At 44.6% G+C, this 17,397-nt stretch overlaps 1 protein-coding gene across 5 annotated transcripts in view; it reads right to left on the reverse strand.

Moving 5' to 3' along the window:
* Positions 1-17,397, reverse strand: part of CDC42BPA (CDC42 binding protein kinase alpha) — a 333,906-nt gene that overhangs the window by 168,244 nt on the left and 148,265 nt on the right. For all 5 annotated transcript variants that reach the window (XM_019549566.1, XM_019549565.1, XM_019549564.1 and 2 more), the window contains exon 5: positions 12,404-12,552. In XM_019549566.1, the coding sequence (XP_019405111.1) occupies positions 12,404-12,552 (149 nt within the window). The remainder of the gene's footprint in view (positions 1-12,403; positions 12,553-17,397) is intronic.

The raw sequence follows: 17,397 nt of genomic DNA on the forward strand, positions 1-17,397 counted from the left end.
GTATTTCCAGCCCATTCCAAGCTCCTCAGGAAATCCTGGCAGCAAATCCCTGCCAAGGCAAAACTAACACAAATTGATTTCCCATTGCAGAAACCTCTGTGAAGGTGAATTCTGGGAACAGCTGCCAGCAATACCAGTCTTGGGATCTAGAGAAAATATTAAAGCCCAGAGACTGTGGAAATGACCTTAGTTTCCTGCCCTCTTCAATGTAAGAAAAAGAAGGAAACAGAGTGGCCGGGCCATGTAGTTTTTGCACCAAATGGAAAAGCATTAGCTTTTTGAACGATCACTGAAATAATTACTGGACCTATACTTTTCTAGGAAGCCTAAGCTACAAAACATTTCAGGACAATGAAGTTTCACTCACTCGGCACATGTAGTGAAACCCTGTATTAGGAGGCACCTATGTGTCGCCAATGAGTGAAACCCTATATTAGGAGGCACCAGTTACCCAGGGTTTCACTAAACCAGGGGTGGGCAAAAAGGCAGATCCGGGTAGCAGCAGGACTCTATTTCAAAGCAGCCCTTGCCCACCTGGCACAGACTGGTTTCCATGGAGACCCCAGCAGCAGCTGCGCTGTGATAGCGTGGGCCAGGGTTTCTGTGGAGGCTGGTCCTAGCAGTGCTGGCAGGGGGTGTGGCAGGGCAGGGAGCTGCTGCAGGGCTGGGCTGGGATCTTGCAGCAGTGACAGCATGGTCCAGAGCCAGGGCAGAGCCATGATCTGGAGCCTGCATGCTCCGGGCAGCTGTATGCAGGCAGCAGATCCTGGCTTTGCCCCAGCTCCTTGCAGCAGTGACAGCTTAATTTGGAGCTGGGGCACAGCTGCTTTGAAGCAGCTTCCTGCCCTGTCAGCACTGCTGGGGCCAGTCTTGGGGTCTCCATGGAAATCAGCCCCAGCCACACAGACAGGGGCTGCTGGGAAATGAAGTCCGTTGCCAGCTGGATTCAGCCTGCAGGCCAAACTTGCCCACTGAACTATCAAAATAATTGCACGTTATTCCTTTTTACACCTGTCCGGTCCTTCCAAATGAACATCTTTGCATGTCCTTTGGGCATTATGTCTACTGCAGAGTTTGGTAAACATACTTAAAGCATGTAGTTGTTTTCTTTTAAACCCACAATTATGGTTTGCTTTACCAAAAGCCGGCATATTTGACTCCCACTTGTGTCAGCTTGACTCAAAAATAGTTACTAACCTTTTGGATGTGCCTTTCACCTTAGAATTTTTCACTTAGGCAAATTAACAATCAAGAAAAACAGGATACACCCAGAAGACAGCAAACTACTGACTTAGCAAGTCAAAAATGTATATGCTGACATCAAAGCTTATAGTTGAAAAATGAAGTGTATCCTGGAAGGATCCTGAATTCTTTGATGTCTGCTAACTAAAAAGAAACATGTCAGGGATGACCACAAGAGGATTTTTACTGAGGGCAAGGTGGGACCCTCCTGGGAAAAGCAAGACAGTGGCAAGCTTGATTGGGAAGGGGGCAGTTCTTTCATTCTTTTTAACAGATTTCTACCCTGATGTGAGGTCTCTTTTAGTAAGGAGGTCACCTTCACAGAGAATTCAAGTGCTCCATTTTTCTAATATAGTTCAATTTAAAAAATAAATTTTAGAACAGTAACTGATATTAAGAAAACGAATGAAATAAGTTTAGGTGTATTTGTGATTTAAAAAATGTCACAGTACAGTCCATTCCACACAAAATATAGAAAAACGCATAGAAATCGAGAAATAAAGTAAAACTGAGCAGGAAGCATGTATTCCCTCAGAGTATTCATGAGTTATATATGCCTATCAGTTGCATATTTATCTTTTCACATGTAAACAGGGAACATTTATGAATAGCTAGAAACTGAGAATTCTCCTCCCATGCTTAGTTGAAGTTCAGTAGAATAAACCAAAAAATGTGTTTCAGAATCTTTCCAAAATATTTCCTCAGTAAGGAGGTATAACAAGGTTTGTCACACAGCACAAAGAAAAACGTCCAACTTTTGTGAACACACAGTAGCACGCAAGTGTCATTTTTGTTTTATATTAACAGTCACTTTGTGGTAGTCAGGAGGATCATGAAGCTGGGAGCTGATGTTCCTAAGTCCTAGTATGTACTTTAGCACTGAGTCACTGTACAGCAGGCTTGTCCAACATGTGGCCCACCAAGCCGTTTTCTGAGGCCCAAGGTCCCTCGTTTGGGACAGGCAGGTGGGGGAGGGGAGAGGAGCTGCTCACCCCCGTGGGGCTGGGCTCTCATGACCTCCCATGTCACGTGGACCGGGTCCCGCCGCTGCCCCGAGTGCTGTGCGGCATGGGGCTGCCCCGGCCACACCTGATGGGATGAGCTGGGGACAGCACTCATTTTTACTCGTCTCCTGCTCAGCCCTTGCCCCTGGCGTCCCGCCTGCCTCCCGGGACCTGCTGGGCTTGGCAGCCTTGGGGTGGGGCGGGGCAGGAATGAGGCATGGCGCCCAGCGCAGGCAGTCAGCAGGACAGCCCTGGGGGGGCCTTGGCAGGTGGTGTCCTGGCGTTTCCTCTGAGGGGCAAGGCGGAGGAAGCCGGTGTCCGCCAGGTCCTGCGCTCCAGGCTTGCAGCACTGAGGCCACCGGGGCTGTGTGTGTGGGCACCCGGGCACCATGGTGAGTGGGGCCGTGCGGGCGGGTGCGCAAGGGGCTTCAGTGCAGCAGCTGCCTCACTCCGGGCCCCTTTGGGCAGTGCCAGCTCGTGGGGCTGCACTGCTTGGGGGCGGCCCGGGAGGAGAGGGGGGATCCTTGCTCCCTGTGACTGGGCCAGGTGCTGCTCTCCTGCCATGGCAGCTGCCTGCACCCTCCCGGGGACCGTTTGCCTTCGCCACAGGGAAGCACGGAGGAGCAGAGTGGCCCGTGTTCACCTGAGGCCTTCCCCTGCCAGAAACTGCCCTGGGCAGACGAGGCCTGAGACCCTGCCAGGCTGGGAACCAGCTTCGCTCCCTCAGTTCTGCCATCCCACATCTCGCGCGTTGGCTGGGCCCCAGCCATGTCTGCCCAAGCACTGCCAAGACTCTGGGCAGCAGCTGCTGGTGTGGGCAAGGCCTGGAGAAGCAGTGGCATAGACGGCCCCTTGGCTTGTGTGAGAGCACTGGCTACATTGGTTTGGTCACATATTTTAACACAGCTGTCAAATATCTTCTGGGGTTGCCTTCAAATGGTGGTCATAGTAGGCAGAAGGGGGGCCCCAACTGTTGGGATGGCTGATACAGGACATCATTTGCTGTAGTTTGTCACTAGCTGAGCACAGGTCGGGGTTTATGCCAGCTTTGCCTTATTTCAGGCTTGTCCATCGTACGGCCCGCAGGGTGATAAAATACGAATATGGCACGCCAGCCCATCGGGCAATAAAAAGTTCATGATCCGGCCCCACATTCAAGAAGGTTGGACACCCCTGCTGTACAGCATCAAGTTTTGAGAGGCACAGTATAGAACTTTGCAGACCAAAGGAAGAAGAGGACAAAGGTGGCTTCAAGCCAGCCTTCAAACCTCAAGGTCTGGAGCTTCTCTAGGACCTGATGATGTACCTGAGAGTACATTAGGGAGAAGTCCCTAATGTAATTAAGATAGCCCCTGTGGCTAAAGAAATGACAGCATGACAGGTCACAATCCTCCTTGGGCTTCTGCCCCACCTTGGCACATTCCTTCCCTGTCTACCATTAGTCTGACATGTTCCTTTGCCACGGTTTGTAACAGTTCCACTAACCATATTCTGTAGTTTTTGAGGGAAATTCTCTTTCCTCACAGACCAGGGCTTTTAGGGTCCTTTTACAAGACATACAGGAGCTGGAGCAGGATTGAGGATCTCTGTCTCAATTTTCCCATGTGTAATACAGGGAAAACACTTACCTTCTTACATCATAGAGAGCTGAGAATTAATGAGTTAAAAAGTGCAATGTGGTTTCAACATATAAAGCTATATATATAGATAGATGTATATAGATATATATCTAGATCTATTGATAGCTAGCTAACTATATATTATTATGAGAATGACACAGAATAGAGCTTCTTCTGAACCCCACTGACTTCAAAATGCCTTTATGCTCTCATTTACAGGATCAGGTACTAGGTTAATAATTAGTATATATGGCACGAAAGCCATGGGTTTCAAAAACAGTGCTGTACATAATCATGGCAAATATAGGATCATAGGAAACTAGGGCTGAATGGGACTTCATGAGGTCATCTAGTCCAGCCCCCTACTTAAGACAAGATTGCTTTGGCTAAACCATCCCATCCAACCATCTATCTAACTCAGGGCTGTCCAACTTCTAAGTGACTGGGGGCTGCATGCCACTTGGGCTGCATGAGCAGGAGCCATGCTAATTGGAGCAATGGGCCCCCTGGGCCACAGTTCCCCTCCCCCCACTTGTACCATATGCACAGGTAACTCCTCCATCCCTTACCACCACTCTGCATGTGCAGGTGACCATTGTACTGTGCATGCAGACAGCACCCCCACCTTGACACCACAGCATGGGTTCTCTGTGCCCCCAACTGCTGCACCATGCCCATGACTGCTGCCTCCACTTCTCTGCAACACATGCATGGGCAAGCCTACCTCAGCTCTATCACTGCACCATGTTGCATGATACCCCTGGCACTGTGGGCTACGCCATCTTGCCCCATGGGGCGGAAACAGGAAACAAAAACTGAGGCAGAGAGTAGCAGCCTACACGTAGAGTAGAAACCTACAAATGCCCTACTTACGGGCAAAAAGTTCTTCCTAATTTCCAACCTAAGTTTCCTGTGCTGCAGTTTGAGGCCATTGCTTTGAGTCCTGTCCCAAAGGGCCATAAAGAAAAGTCCATCTGTATTCTCTTTGTAATTGCCCTTCAGGCATCTAAAAATCCCCTCTTATTCTTTTCTTCTCCAGACCTTTCAGCCTTTCCTCGTAAGTATTGCTTCCCAGGCCCCTAATCATTTTTGTTGCCCTCTGCTGGACTCTTTCCAATCTGTCCACATCTTTCTTGAAGTTGAAGGCCCCAAACTGGACACAGCACTCTAAATGAAGCTTCACCAGTGCTGAATAGAACAGAAGAATCACTTCCCTTGATTTGTAAGTGGCACTTCTGTTAATACAACCTACTATTGGCTAATACTCAGCTTATGGTCTACTGTAACATCCAGGTCCTTTTCTGCAGCCTAGCCAATCATTCCCTGGTCTGTATTTGTGTGCAGTATTATTCTGTCCTTAGCGCAAGACTGTGCACTTGTCCTCAGTGAATTTTATCTAATCAACTGCAAATCATTTTTCCATTCTTTTCAGGCCATTCTGGATCCCAGCCTTACCTTTCAGTGTCTGCAACTCCCCCCAGCTCGGTTTGCAACTTTGATAAATATGCACTCAATTCTATCATCCAAATCATTACTTAATATGTTAAATAATACTGGACCCAGGACAGACCCTGGGGAAGCCTCACTTGATCCTATTGAGCTTTTGATGCCATAGTGTGATGCTTATTTTCTTTCTTTCTTTTTTGTGAATGCATTTTTTCCCTTATTAACTTTCTGTAGTCAGATAATGCTAAACAAGGCCCAGCTGGACAAATGACACAGGCCACAAACTGAATGACTTTTCTCAAACAGACTCTTCAACCTAAGATAATTTCCTTTTCTTTTGCTGACAAATCCTTACCCTTTCTGCAATCCTGCTTGTCCCAATATTCATGACATCTGCTTCCTCCCCAGCTCCCAGACTGAACTCATTTTCCTCCTTCCATCTTGTCTATATTTAGATGCGTCTGCACATAGAACTTGGCCCATAAGAGGATGAACAGACCATGCTAATTTTCTATTTAACGGACTAAAGCATTGGAAGTGCAGACATTTTATAAATGGATAAATATTATTTCTATATAAAGAACAACTTTCTTGTAATGAAGCAACCTAAATCCTCAAAATGCTTTACAAATATTAACCAATTAATCAATTATACCCCTTTGTAATATAAATGTTGTGATATCTGTTTCACTGTTTCAGATGGGTAGATTTATGTAAAGCGCGTTTAAATGCATAGTTCAAAAGCATGCTTCAACTGAGTGGAAGAACTGGAAACCAAACCCTAACAACCCTCGTTTTCTCTTCTCTTTTGATATTATATTTCACTATTTGGAATTAAATGTAATATTAAAGGCTTTTCTGATTTCCCATTGGAAGGAAATATTGGTTTTAAAATGAAATGAGAGGTTTTATTGTTAAATAACTATAACTTCAGAGGTCAAATTCTTTCACAGAAGTCCCACTGGATACAGAGAGTAGTTCTGTGCATAATCTAAGGGTAGAATTTGGACTTGAAGATAAGAGGCATACTTCAAAATAGAACTCTTAGCACCCACAGGACAGCATTTCTCTAGAAATGAAATCCTTGATGTCTATTATTAAAGTAGTTGTTCTCAACCTTTTTAGACTCAAGACACCCTTCAACAGATTTGGGGCACCCCTCAGAAAACATTAACTCAATTTTTAACTACAGAAAAATATTAAAACAATTCTTCTGTTGCAAAGAACTCAGAAAACCCACAATAGGTCAGAGTGTTATTGACACTATGGATTCCTATTTGAAATCTCTGGGTTTATTTTATGAATCACGTTTGCACACGTTGCGTGACACCACATGGCACCATGGCTGAGAATCACTGTAGCAGAGGAAAGTTTAAATACATAGTTCTACGTAGTTCATTGTTCTAAAACAGATGCATATACAGGGAATCTCTTGGCAAGAGTCTCCTTGGGTGTGTGAGTTCTGGCAGGGGGCTCAGGGCCATGCAAATACTGGCAAGGAGGCACCAGGTTCTGGGAATCCAGGACCTGAGCCAGGACCCATGCGGCCTCATGTCTCCTTGCTTTGGAAGCATGGGTTCATGCAGGTCCCAGTGTGGAGTTATGGGGCCGGGGCCATGCAGGTCCTGGCACAGAGCGCTGGGGAGTCCCCAGGAACTGGGCCGTTCCATGCCTCCATCCCAGGGTGGCAAGGAGAGTTGGGGCAGAAAGGAACCCAGGGAATCCCTGGGCATGGAGAATGTTCTCTCTCATTGGCCCACATCAGGTCCCTGACTGGTGCAGGACAACAGATGATATGTGTTTCGTCCAATGAAGTGGATCAACTGTGATGGGATACGTCCCGCCACAGTTGATCCGCTTCATTTGGCAACATCTGTTTCTACCCTCTGATCTCCTTCTCCTGCCTGATCAGTTGTTCCACTCTCTCCCCCCTGCTCTCCCCTGTTTCCTGCTGTTCTATCCATTGCTCTTTTCTCTCCCTGTCCGAGTTGTTGCTCTGCCCTCTCCTCCCTGCCTTATCTGTCACTGTTGTCCCTGCTTCTTGTGGCTATGTGATGTGCCACTTGTGGTTGGCCACTCTTGTTCTAATTACAATTAAAGTGAAACATCCTCAGTACAGATATAAGGAAATCTTTGGAAATAAAATTATTGTTATTATTACTATACCAGCATCCATTAGCTTTATCAATCTGCTTCAGCATCTGCAATTTATGAAGTGGCCTTCTGGGCTTCTATCTCCCTACAGTAAAAGCTTTCCAAGAACCACCCCAAAATATTTATAAATAAGCAAATAATGCAAGGACAACAGAACTGAATGAGGGCTGTAACATTTACCATTGTTTCAATTAGAATAGGACCCCTTCTCTCTTTTAAGAGGGGTCTCAAACTGTGTGAAGATGATTACTTTATCAAATATAATCTAAAAAATGGACAGAAAGCAAAATACTACTAAATGAATGTATATAGCAGTGCACCTTTGAGTGCATGTCACTTTAAGGGCCAAGTCAGGCAGCCAGCACGTGTCTGACAGCTGCAGCCATTCTGAGAGCTAGATAAATAAAGGCTGCAGTTTGTTGCTACCAGCCCAAGTGGAAACATCACCCGGCTGAGCTGCAGAAGGAACACTAGGAGGTAAGGGCTTATGGGAGCTTATGGGGATGGCTAGGAGGTTTTTGGTCCTGGGCATGACCTAAAACTGTACCCTGCCAGGGACAGGTGGCGTGGGAGCCCCCAGGAAATGCCAGGCCAGTTACCACCCCAGTGAAAGGTGGGTTGGAGCACCTTAATAACCCCTGGCCCTCATCTTCAGGTGAGTTACATCTAGCAAGTGGGGCCAGGCATGGTTGAGGCCACCTGAGCCTACATGGGATTAAGACCCCGGAGACCGCAGGAGGGGATAGACGTGTAGTCCCAGAGAGGGGGGTGGTAGCATGTTCCCAGGGATGGGACAGGTGTATAGCCCTAGGGAAGAGAGCATAGTTGTGTGGCCCCATACAGAGGAGGGTTGAATGGCAGTAGGCCTGAAGGGCTGTGTGTTAGGGGAGCTGAACAGGGAGTAGGCCTCAAGGGCAGTCCCAGGGGTGGGTTGAATAGGGCTGAACTTGGAGTAAGCCTGAAGGGCAGCACAAGGGCCAGCCCTGTGAATAGTTGATTGTGAGGATGATAAGAACACATCAAGGTGGGGCATGGTAGATGCCCTACAGTGGGCATAATAGGAACCCCATGTGTGGCGAAGACTCAAAAGATCCAGATTTAGATTAATCTATATGTGCAACATTATTTTAATTCAAAGACTAATTAAAAATTCCAAGCTCTGGAAACAGCACTAATTCCCTGTGTTCATAATAACATTACGTTCATGTTGCTATACATGCAGCAGTGAAGTCTAACTACCTAACTCTAGGCAGCGAGAGTTTAACACTAACCTTCTAAATACTTCATGATGCATGGAAGTAGAATCTCACAATATGTACCAGAGAGAATGATTTACTCCTAACTATGCTAGAAGCAGATAACCTTTTTAAAGCCAAATTAGTATTAAAATGCATACAGATGTTTTTCCATTACATAAGTAAAAAAGGACCTGTAAACTTTTTTGTTTATGAATATATTATATAGTTGATATTGCTTTGCGTGTATAAAATCAGATATTCTACAAGGCTATCACTTACGCAAGGCAGCCTCAAGACAAGGCAGTATTTAAACTTGGCCTACAACCAAAAAGAACATCAGGGAATTGAATTAATCAAAATCAATAAATTAAGCAGGTATCAAAGATAAAGATGGGCCTTACATGAGTAAAGATTACTCAAATCAGGAAGAAAGTCTATGTGCAAACATATACCATTTAGGTCAATTTGTATGGCCTCATTTTTTTTCTGAGTGCCAGTCACAGGAGCTCTTAGTGACATTTTTAGTGAAAAATGAATGAGTGGCTTGCACCAGAACTAAAGTAGCTCATTTATGTATTAAAGAAAATGCAATTAAATGACAGCTAGAACTTATGAGCCTGACTAAACAAACAGTTGACATTACAGAACCTGTTCCCAGAAATGCATTTCTCAGAGCAAAATATCACTATTAATTTTGATAGCAAATATTTTCAGATGTTTCTGCCACATAGCACAAAAATGGTTATGTAAATAACAGAAATATGAAATCAAAATAGTAATATGAAATTAAAAGCAAACAAAGTAACAAGTTAAGTTAGTATAAAAAGTAATGTTATTTTCAGTTCATATGATTTTTTCTGGGAGGGGGGAGAAGTGTTTTCAAGCCCCCATCTGAAACGTCAAGGACACTTCACAGTTTTCTCCATTTCCTGTCTACCTTCTACAGTTTGTGTACTTCCAACTAAGGATTCATTCCAACATCCAGCAATACTGGTTCAGAAATAGCTTCAGGTCTTGCAGCATGAAGATGAGGAACTCCTGCAACAGTTTCTAGTTTAAGAAACCCAATAATGCTAAGGTTTATATTTCATGTCTGGGTTTTGGGCAGTCCTGTCTGGCAAGAGAACAATGACTTGTATGTAACACTAGGTTTATCTTGCAGGTTAACTGTAGTGATGATCAAACTTTCCCAAACAAACCTATGCTCCCCTATGGCTAGAAAATAAACATAGCTACCATCAGCAGAATAATGCAGGAGAAACATAGGTGTGTGGAAGAAAGAGTTCTTATGGCAAAGACTGGGGTTAATGTGAAAATGTATCTGAAATGAACTAGGACACAAAAAATACCAATAATTCTAACTAATGATATCAAAATAACCTTGAAAGAAAGATGCTGGAAATCTGATGTTTCTAGTTCACTAGTTACCATTCAGTTCAAATCCCTATGCATATTACCTTCCCAGCAGAAGCACTGCCACTACAGCTGTTACATTATCACTTTCTATTAATATTTCTTCTCTTGTCTCTCCTCTGTCCTCCATGTCCTACAACATGCCCCCCAAAAAGAGGTGGCCACTGGGGTTATTCTCTCCGGAAAAGTGTTCCTGGCACTTGCACGTGTTTTCTTCTCTTGCTTTAACAGCTGCAAACATCTCAATAAAGTAACAGGGAAATGGGTCACATTTCAAAGGCTGATCAGTTAACATTTACTTAAGCCTCTGCTGCATTTTTCATTTTCACAAAAACGCCTTTTTTTTCTGACAACCACTTTGCATTACAGCTGCATGAATGATAAAAAAAAATACTGTTTTGGACTGTCCTTAAAGACAAGTTTTATGTATATTTTAGAGTTGGCCTCACGGGCAAAGCTTCAAATAGTACAACAAAAAGGAATGAGTCCTTTTGAAATATGCACTAGCAGGTTAACATGCTCAGACATTTATTCTTACTTCAAATCCATCAGTTTTATTGCTCTAAACAAGCAGCAAGATGGCATTTAATTTTGTATCAAAAGTTTACATGCACATCTACTTTATTTTGGGGGCATTAACAAAAAGCATGCATTTTTTAGATGCCCACCACACCAGTCTAAACTCTGCCTTCATTCAATAAGGACACTCCAATAGAGAAATGGACTGGAGATTTCAAAGAGCTATCCAAACACCTGCAGTAACCTGCTACAATGCAAAAAGAAACCCAACTCTGTGACTGCACAGTCCTAGTGGTCACCTACCAAACAACACTGGAACCTCTCAGAAGAATTAAACAACTACCAGCCTATGCTTGACAAAAGTCAGACCTTGAGAGAAATATTTCCAGCCCCTCTGCTCCTGGCCTTCAAACAGCCCCCTAACCTTGTCCAACTTATCATCAGTCCCCACTGCCCAACAGACATAAAGTAGGGCCCAGCCTTGCCTTGGCATACATGCTTAACCTTTCACCGTATCTATCTCCACTGCCACTACAATTGACACCCCATCACAAAAACTGCAGTATCCATGGTTCCACACAAACTTTTCCAAAAATGTGATATACCTGGATCCAGTGCACCAAATGCCTTCACAGCAACTATGTGGGTGAAACTGAACAGCAACTATGCAGCAGAATGAATTGTCACAGGAAAAAATATAAAGGACAGACACACATACACTATTAGGAGCAAATTTCTCACAGAACAACCACTCCCTCTCTGACCTTGCCAGCCTCGTATTCGTGGGAAACTACCTAACACCTTCTGGCCACATTGGGAGAAGGAGTCAGATCAGATTGAATGGTCAGTTGGTAATGGAGCTTATACTAGAAACAGCCCTTAGTACAAGTTTTTTTTGAAAAATGCAAACTCAACTGTATGCTATTTTAGCCGAAGTCTGTAACTTTTATTGTTACCTTCAGCAACAGCAGAGTTAGCTCAATACTAAGCACTTTTAGAGATTTCACCTTCTTTCTTTAGGTAACACCTTCTCATCATTCTGCCCATGGTATTGATACTGCTGGTAACGAAAGGGCTGTTTTAAAAGTGATGGCAAGAGAAGTTCTTTTTTACAGAGTGGAATAATCAGCTACTTAAACGCCACCTGAGAGTTGACATTAAACTCAATTTTCAAAACATTTTCCTTTGAAAACCATCTAAAATGTTTTAGTTTTCAGTTTTTTGTGCATATTCAACCAGTTGAGCTAAGGAAGGATTCAAGAAAAAACAAATAAATAAAAATGGCCAAATCCAGTGTAATGCTTTCAGTTCTTCATATACAGAAGACACTAATCAAGAAACACTTTCCAAACATAAAACCTGATTATGCAATTTGAACCCTGCAGAAAGACTGCAAAGAGTCCATGCTAATAAACCATATTACAGAAGCTTAGCTGTATTTTATTATACATTTACATCTAATCAATAAAACATAAAAGCAGAACTAGAAAAAGCCAGTGGCCATGGTTCTACATGTTTTGTGTTATTCCTAAAGTGCTAAACAGCCAAAAGATGATGAAATATGGCCACTAATATAGCAGTTATGGTTACATACAGTATCTTTGCTTAGTCTTTCCATTTGTCAATGGAGATTACTCATCTAAAATCTCACCCTCAGGTAAAATTCCACTTCAGTTCAACAGTAATATTGCTTGAATTAGGATTGTGGGAGTTGGTCCATAATTTACAGTATTAAAGTCAACTCTATTTGCATGCTAGATCACCTTACCTGTGGACATAATGTAACTGATGTACGGAATCAATCGCTATCACCATTTCAGCCAAATAAAAACGAGCCATATCTTCAGGTAACCTGTCCTCAAACTTGCTGAGTAGGGTGAGCAGATCTCCACCAACATAATAATCCATAACCAGGTACTATGATTAAAGGGAAGAGGGGGGTGGTCACAGACATAAAGAAAAAAACTTTTTATTGAATGAATTAAGGAATAACCAAAACAAATTTAAGTATAGCAGTGTTGGATTGCAAAAATGCCTGTATTTAGTCAAATGCAAGACAAGCCTTAACCCACAGTTGGCATGGGGAAAAAGGCCCCTTGTCTTAATAATCACATACAAGGAGATCTCACTGAACACATTGTCTCTCATTAAACTGTTGCCAAATACAGCATGCACTCAGTAACAGAAACCAAATACGAAGTTGATTAAATGCAGCCAACACTGAGCATGACTATAAAACATGTGGCTCACACTGGACAAACAAACTGATGGGAACCTTTTTTTTTCCCCCCTGCATGGGGCCTTAAAAAAACCAAGCAGTTGTTCTCCCAGGAGGGAATAAATACCAGCTCTAGAGGTGCAGCAATACCAAGCAAACACTTGTCGGAGCTTGCTTTGGCTCTCCACCTTCTCTTAGTGCCAAAAATGCTGATGGGAACCTTTCTTTTCTTTTCTTTTTTTTTTTTTGGGAAGAGATGCTGTTGTATTCCAGGTCAAATTAGCCAAATCAAGTCCAAATCCTTTCAACTGAGCAAAACTCAATCACTCAAACACCAGATGTGGCACTACAACCAGCAAGTATCCTCCACCCGAGACTTTTCAGCTTGGGGCTTCAGATACTACCAAATCCACTGCCAGGCATCCTACATGCAGGCCCAAGCCCAGAGGCTTGGAGTTCGGATGACCCCAAGTCTCACCTCCCCTTAGCCTATGGCCACAGGAGCAAGCTAGGGAGAAGTTCCTCATTTCCATAAAATAGACATGTAGCTGAAATCCTCCAGCTGGAAGATGGCCATTACGAAGCTAATTATAAGATTTTTGTAGTGTCCTGTCTGCAGTATATTGGACAGGTGTGCACCCTCAATTACACAATGCCATTCAAACCCATCTTGGTCTGGGCAACAGACCTTGCTCTTTTTCTTTAAGGAAAAATTTTCATGTCTGAACTCAAATCAATTCCAAATCCGTGTAAGTCATTTGAGAACCATATGTGGCCCTGCTACCGGCAAACATCCTCCACCCCTACCTGGAGCTTCAGATACTTCCAAATTCTTTGGTGGGCAATCCACATGCAGGCCCAAGCCCAGAGGATTGGGGTTCAGATTCCCCTGAGTTTTGCTTGCCCTCAGTCATGTGGCCACAGGAGCAAGCTAGGGAGGAGTCTTGCATTTCCATAAAGTAGGTGTATAGCTGAGATCTTTCTTCCCACTGGAAATGAAAGTGGGAGGCTAATTATGCATTACCTCAGTCAGGATACTACCCCTTGCCACATTTATCATTTTCCCCAGCCAGTACAAAAGCCATATTGGTGGTCCTGGTATTTCCCCTGACAGGTAATCTTGATCTATACCAGAACGCTAGGTTAGTGCTAGCCCTTGTGAATAAAACATACAACAGTGGCTGTTAAAGCAGTCCCCCTGACCACTGACTCTTTTAAAAGTCATGGTGAGCCACTATATGGTATACATTTTGAGTTCTTCATTCCCACTGCTGAGCTGCACTTTTTCTTTCCTGTTTCCAGTGACTTGTTTCTTTACCAGCCTTAAATGCCTGGCAAACATCATGAAACAGGGCCCCACACAGTTCACCCAGAATCCCTCTGTTGCCCTCTCTCTCAGCCTAGTGCATATGATCAGTGTGGTCCCATCCTTCATGAGGTGAAGCTAGACCAGGTTGGTCTGCACCTCATCTGAATAGACATTTTTGGAGGATCGCAGGACTCATGACAAAAATACCTGGTTCTAGTCGTAAGTGGGGACTAATTAGGGTATGGATCCTTTTGGGTGCTGGGGTACTGAGTGGTGGGGTCACCATGACTTGAAATATTGTTGCTTGGTCTGGCTCAGCACAATGAACTATGTGGGAAACCATGAGCCTTTGACTTTGAACTAATATTCAAAAGGCTTCCTGGCCTCTCGTGGGCTAAGATCAAATGTAGTCGGTGCACTGGTCCAATACCCAAACCAAAATGTAATTAAAGTGGCAGTGTGCAGTGGATGGTGTACCCCCGTCTGCATGTGGCTACGACTCCCTACGAGAGCCTCATAGTTAGCTTCCCATTGGCCAGTTTCCAGTGGAAGAACCTCAGCCCACATGCTGACTTTATGGAAATGGGAGACTCCGCCCTGTGGCCATACAGCTGAGGGCAAGTGAAACCTGGGGGCATCCAAACCCCAAGCCTCTGGGTTTGGGCCTGCATGCAAGATGCCTACTAAAGGATTTGGAAGTATCTGAAGCCCCAGAATGAAAAGTCTGGGATGAAGGATACTTACTGGTAGTAGGGCCACATGAAGTTTTTGAATGATTCAAGGGATTCAGAACTAATCTGGCTAATCTGACCTGGTACAAAAAAAAAAAGTTCATGTTCACACACACACACACACACACACACACACACTAGGGGTGCACTGATAGAGATTTTGGGGGCCAGTACCGATAGACGATATTTAAGGAGGCATATTGGCTGATACTGATCCAATATTCAATACAGCTGCCATCATGTGGTAAGACTGTTGTGGTGGAAGGGGAGGGAAGGGGCATTGGGGGGCAGGTCAATGCCCCCCATGATGAGGGAGGGGGCAAGGGCAGGTGTTGCCCAGGTGGGGGGGCATGGGACAGAGATGTGGCTTGTGGGGTGAGGCCAGATCCCACTACTGTTTGAAGCTGGGGGGGGCACGCATGTGCCCCTAGAACTGCACAGCGTGGGGCAGGCTGCAGCTGCAGGGTGGAACCAGAGCTGGCACTGCGTGGGGCTTTTCTTGCTGGGCAGTGGCACAGGGCTGGGAGTGGAGCTATGGCAAAATTTGGGGTGGCTGCAGCCTCCTCCCAGGCCCACTGGAGCCTGCTCCAAGCCCAGCCCCCAGCACGAAATGCCCTGCTCAGCGCCAGCTCTTGCTCTACCCTGTGCCTCCTGGGGTGCAAGCAGTGGCGGGAGCCGACCCCACCCCACGAACCACACCTCTGTCCCAGCCCCCACTCCAACCCCAGCTGGGCAGTGCCTGCCCCTGCCCCCTCCCTCACTGTGGGGGGCACTGATCTACCCCTTTACATCCCTTCTCTCCCCTTCTGACTTAGCAGCTGGAGGCAGCTCTCCATGCTGCTGGCTCTGCTCTGTACTGCGCTGTGGCTGCACACAGCACAGAAATTTATTGGCCAAATTGTCAGTCCCATTGGGCTGATATCCAATATAGACAATTTTCTTTATATCAGTACCAATCCGATATCAGACCGATGTATCAGTGGACCTCTAATACACACACACGTATATAAACACTTACACATATACATACACATATATAAAGTTTGTATTGCAAAAAAGTAGGTCCCAAAGTGCTGCTCAAAAACACATAATTTTCAGAAATTTCTTCATGAGTTGAATAATCAGACTTGCTGTTGATTTCCATTTCTGGTGCTAAAATTCCTTACAATAGCTGATTCAAATTCTGAGGCCAATTTGGATTATTTCACATAAAGGTATTATTAAACTCTTTGGCCATGTATTTACCGGAAAAAGCACTCATGGCTGACCAAAATTGTCAACCTGAGTCTCCTCTGAAAGAACATACAGTTACATATGAACACTGTCTAGAGAGGCTAGAAAAGACCAAACTGTGTTCAACTTCCATTACAGGAAGCGTATTAGGATGTAATAAGTAATTGGCAAAAATTCCCACCAATAAAGCTTGAATGTTTTGAGGCTATCTTGAGGGTCACCCTTTTGTCTATCACAGCTTTGTTTAAAAAAAGGGGGTATAACTTTGTAGGAGTGCACCAATAGAGATTTTTGGGGCTGATACTGACAGCCGATTTCTAAGGACAAGCAGCGTGCAGTGGTGGGAGTGGTCTCCCCTTCCCCCGGATGAGCTGCAGCTCCATCCCATGCCCAGCATAGCCTGGCTGGGCAGCGCTTGTCCCAGTCCCTGCCCCAGTCCCACTCCTCCCTCACTGCGGAGGCCTTGATCTGCCCGCTCCACACCCTTTCCCTTCCCCCTAACCTCTGCCCTCCCCTTGGACCACAACTGACTTACCAGCTGCACGCAGCTTTCTAAGCTGCCATGCTGTGCTCCTCACCACCTACATGCTGCGCTGTGGCTGCGGGCATGCATAGGTATTTATCAGCCAAATTATCGGCCATATCAGGCTGATTTCTGATGCAGACAATTTTATTAATATTGGTGCTAATCCAATATCGGACCAATGCATCAGTACACCTCTATATCTTTGTTTCCAATAGTCTCTTTGTATTAGTATATGCCGAGTTCCAAGGACTGTGTTACAAGGATATGATGCCATATAACTCAATTTGCCTCTTTCTGATTTCACTGTCAGGGTTCTGTGTAAAAATCAATTCCCTGGTTTCCTCTGTATAGTCAATCACTTTCCCTTCTTGTCTGTGTGAGCCCTTCAAACAGTAACTGACACATGAAAAACATTTTAAAATAGGGGGAAAATGTCATCATAAAATAACAGAAACTGGGAGACAAGAAGGCAGGAGGGATTTTGTTTCCCCCTCAACAAAAATAAGAGAGACACATTTCTGCTTTTCCACTCCTCCCTACACATGAGCATAGATACATGGAAAATTATTTTTTTTCCTCTTCCTCTTTTATATCTGGTCATTCTTAAGGTTTTTACTGAAAATTTAAGATCCTGCTTATAAAGAAAATAATGGTTTCATAGTTTCATAGTAGCTAGAGTCGGAAGGGACCTAGGTAGATCATCTAGTCCGACCCCCTGCCTGAGCAGGAAAGAGCACCGGGGTCA

Source organism: Crocodylus porosus, unplaced genomic scaffold (genome assembly GCF_001723895.1).
Source record: "Crocodylus porosus isolate Cpor-Errol unplaced genomic scaffold, CroPor_comp1, whole genome shotgun sequence".
Taxonomy (NCBI): domain Eukaryota; kingdom Metazoa; phylum Chordata; order Crocodylia; family Crocodylidae; genus Crocodylus; species Crocodylus porosus.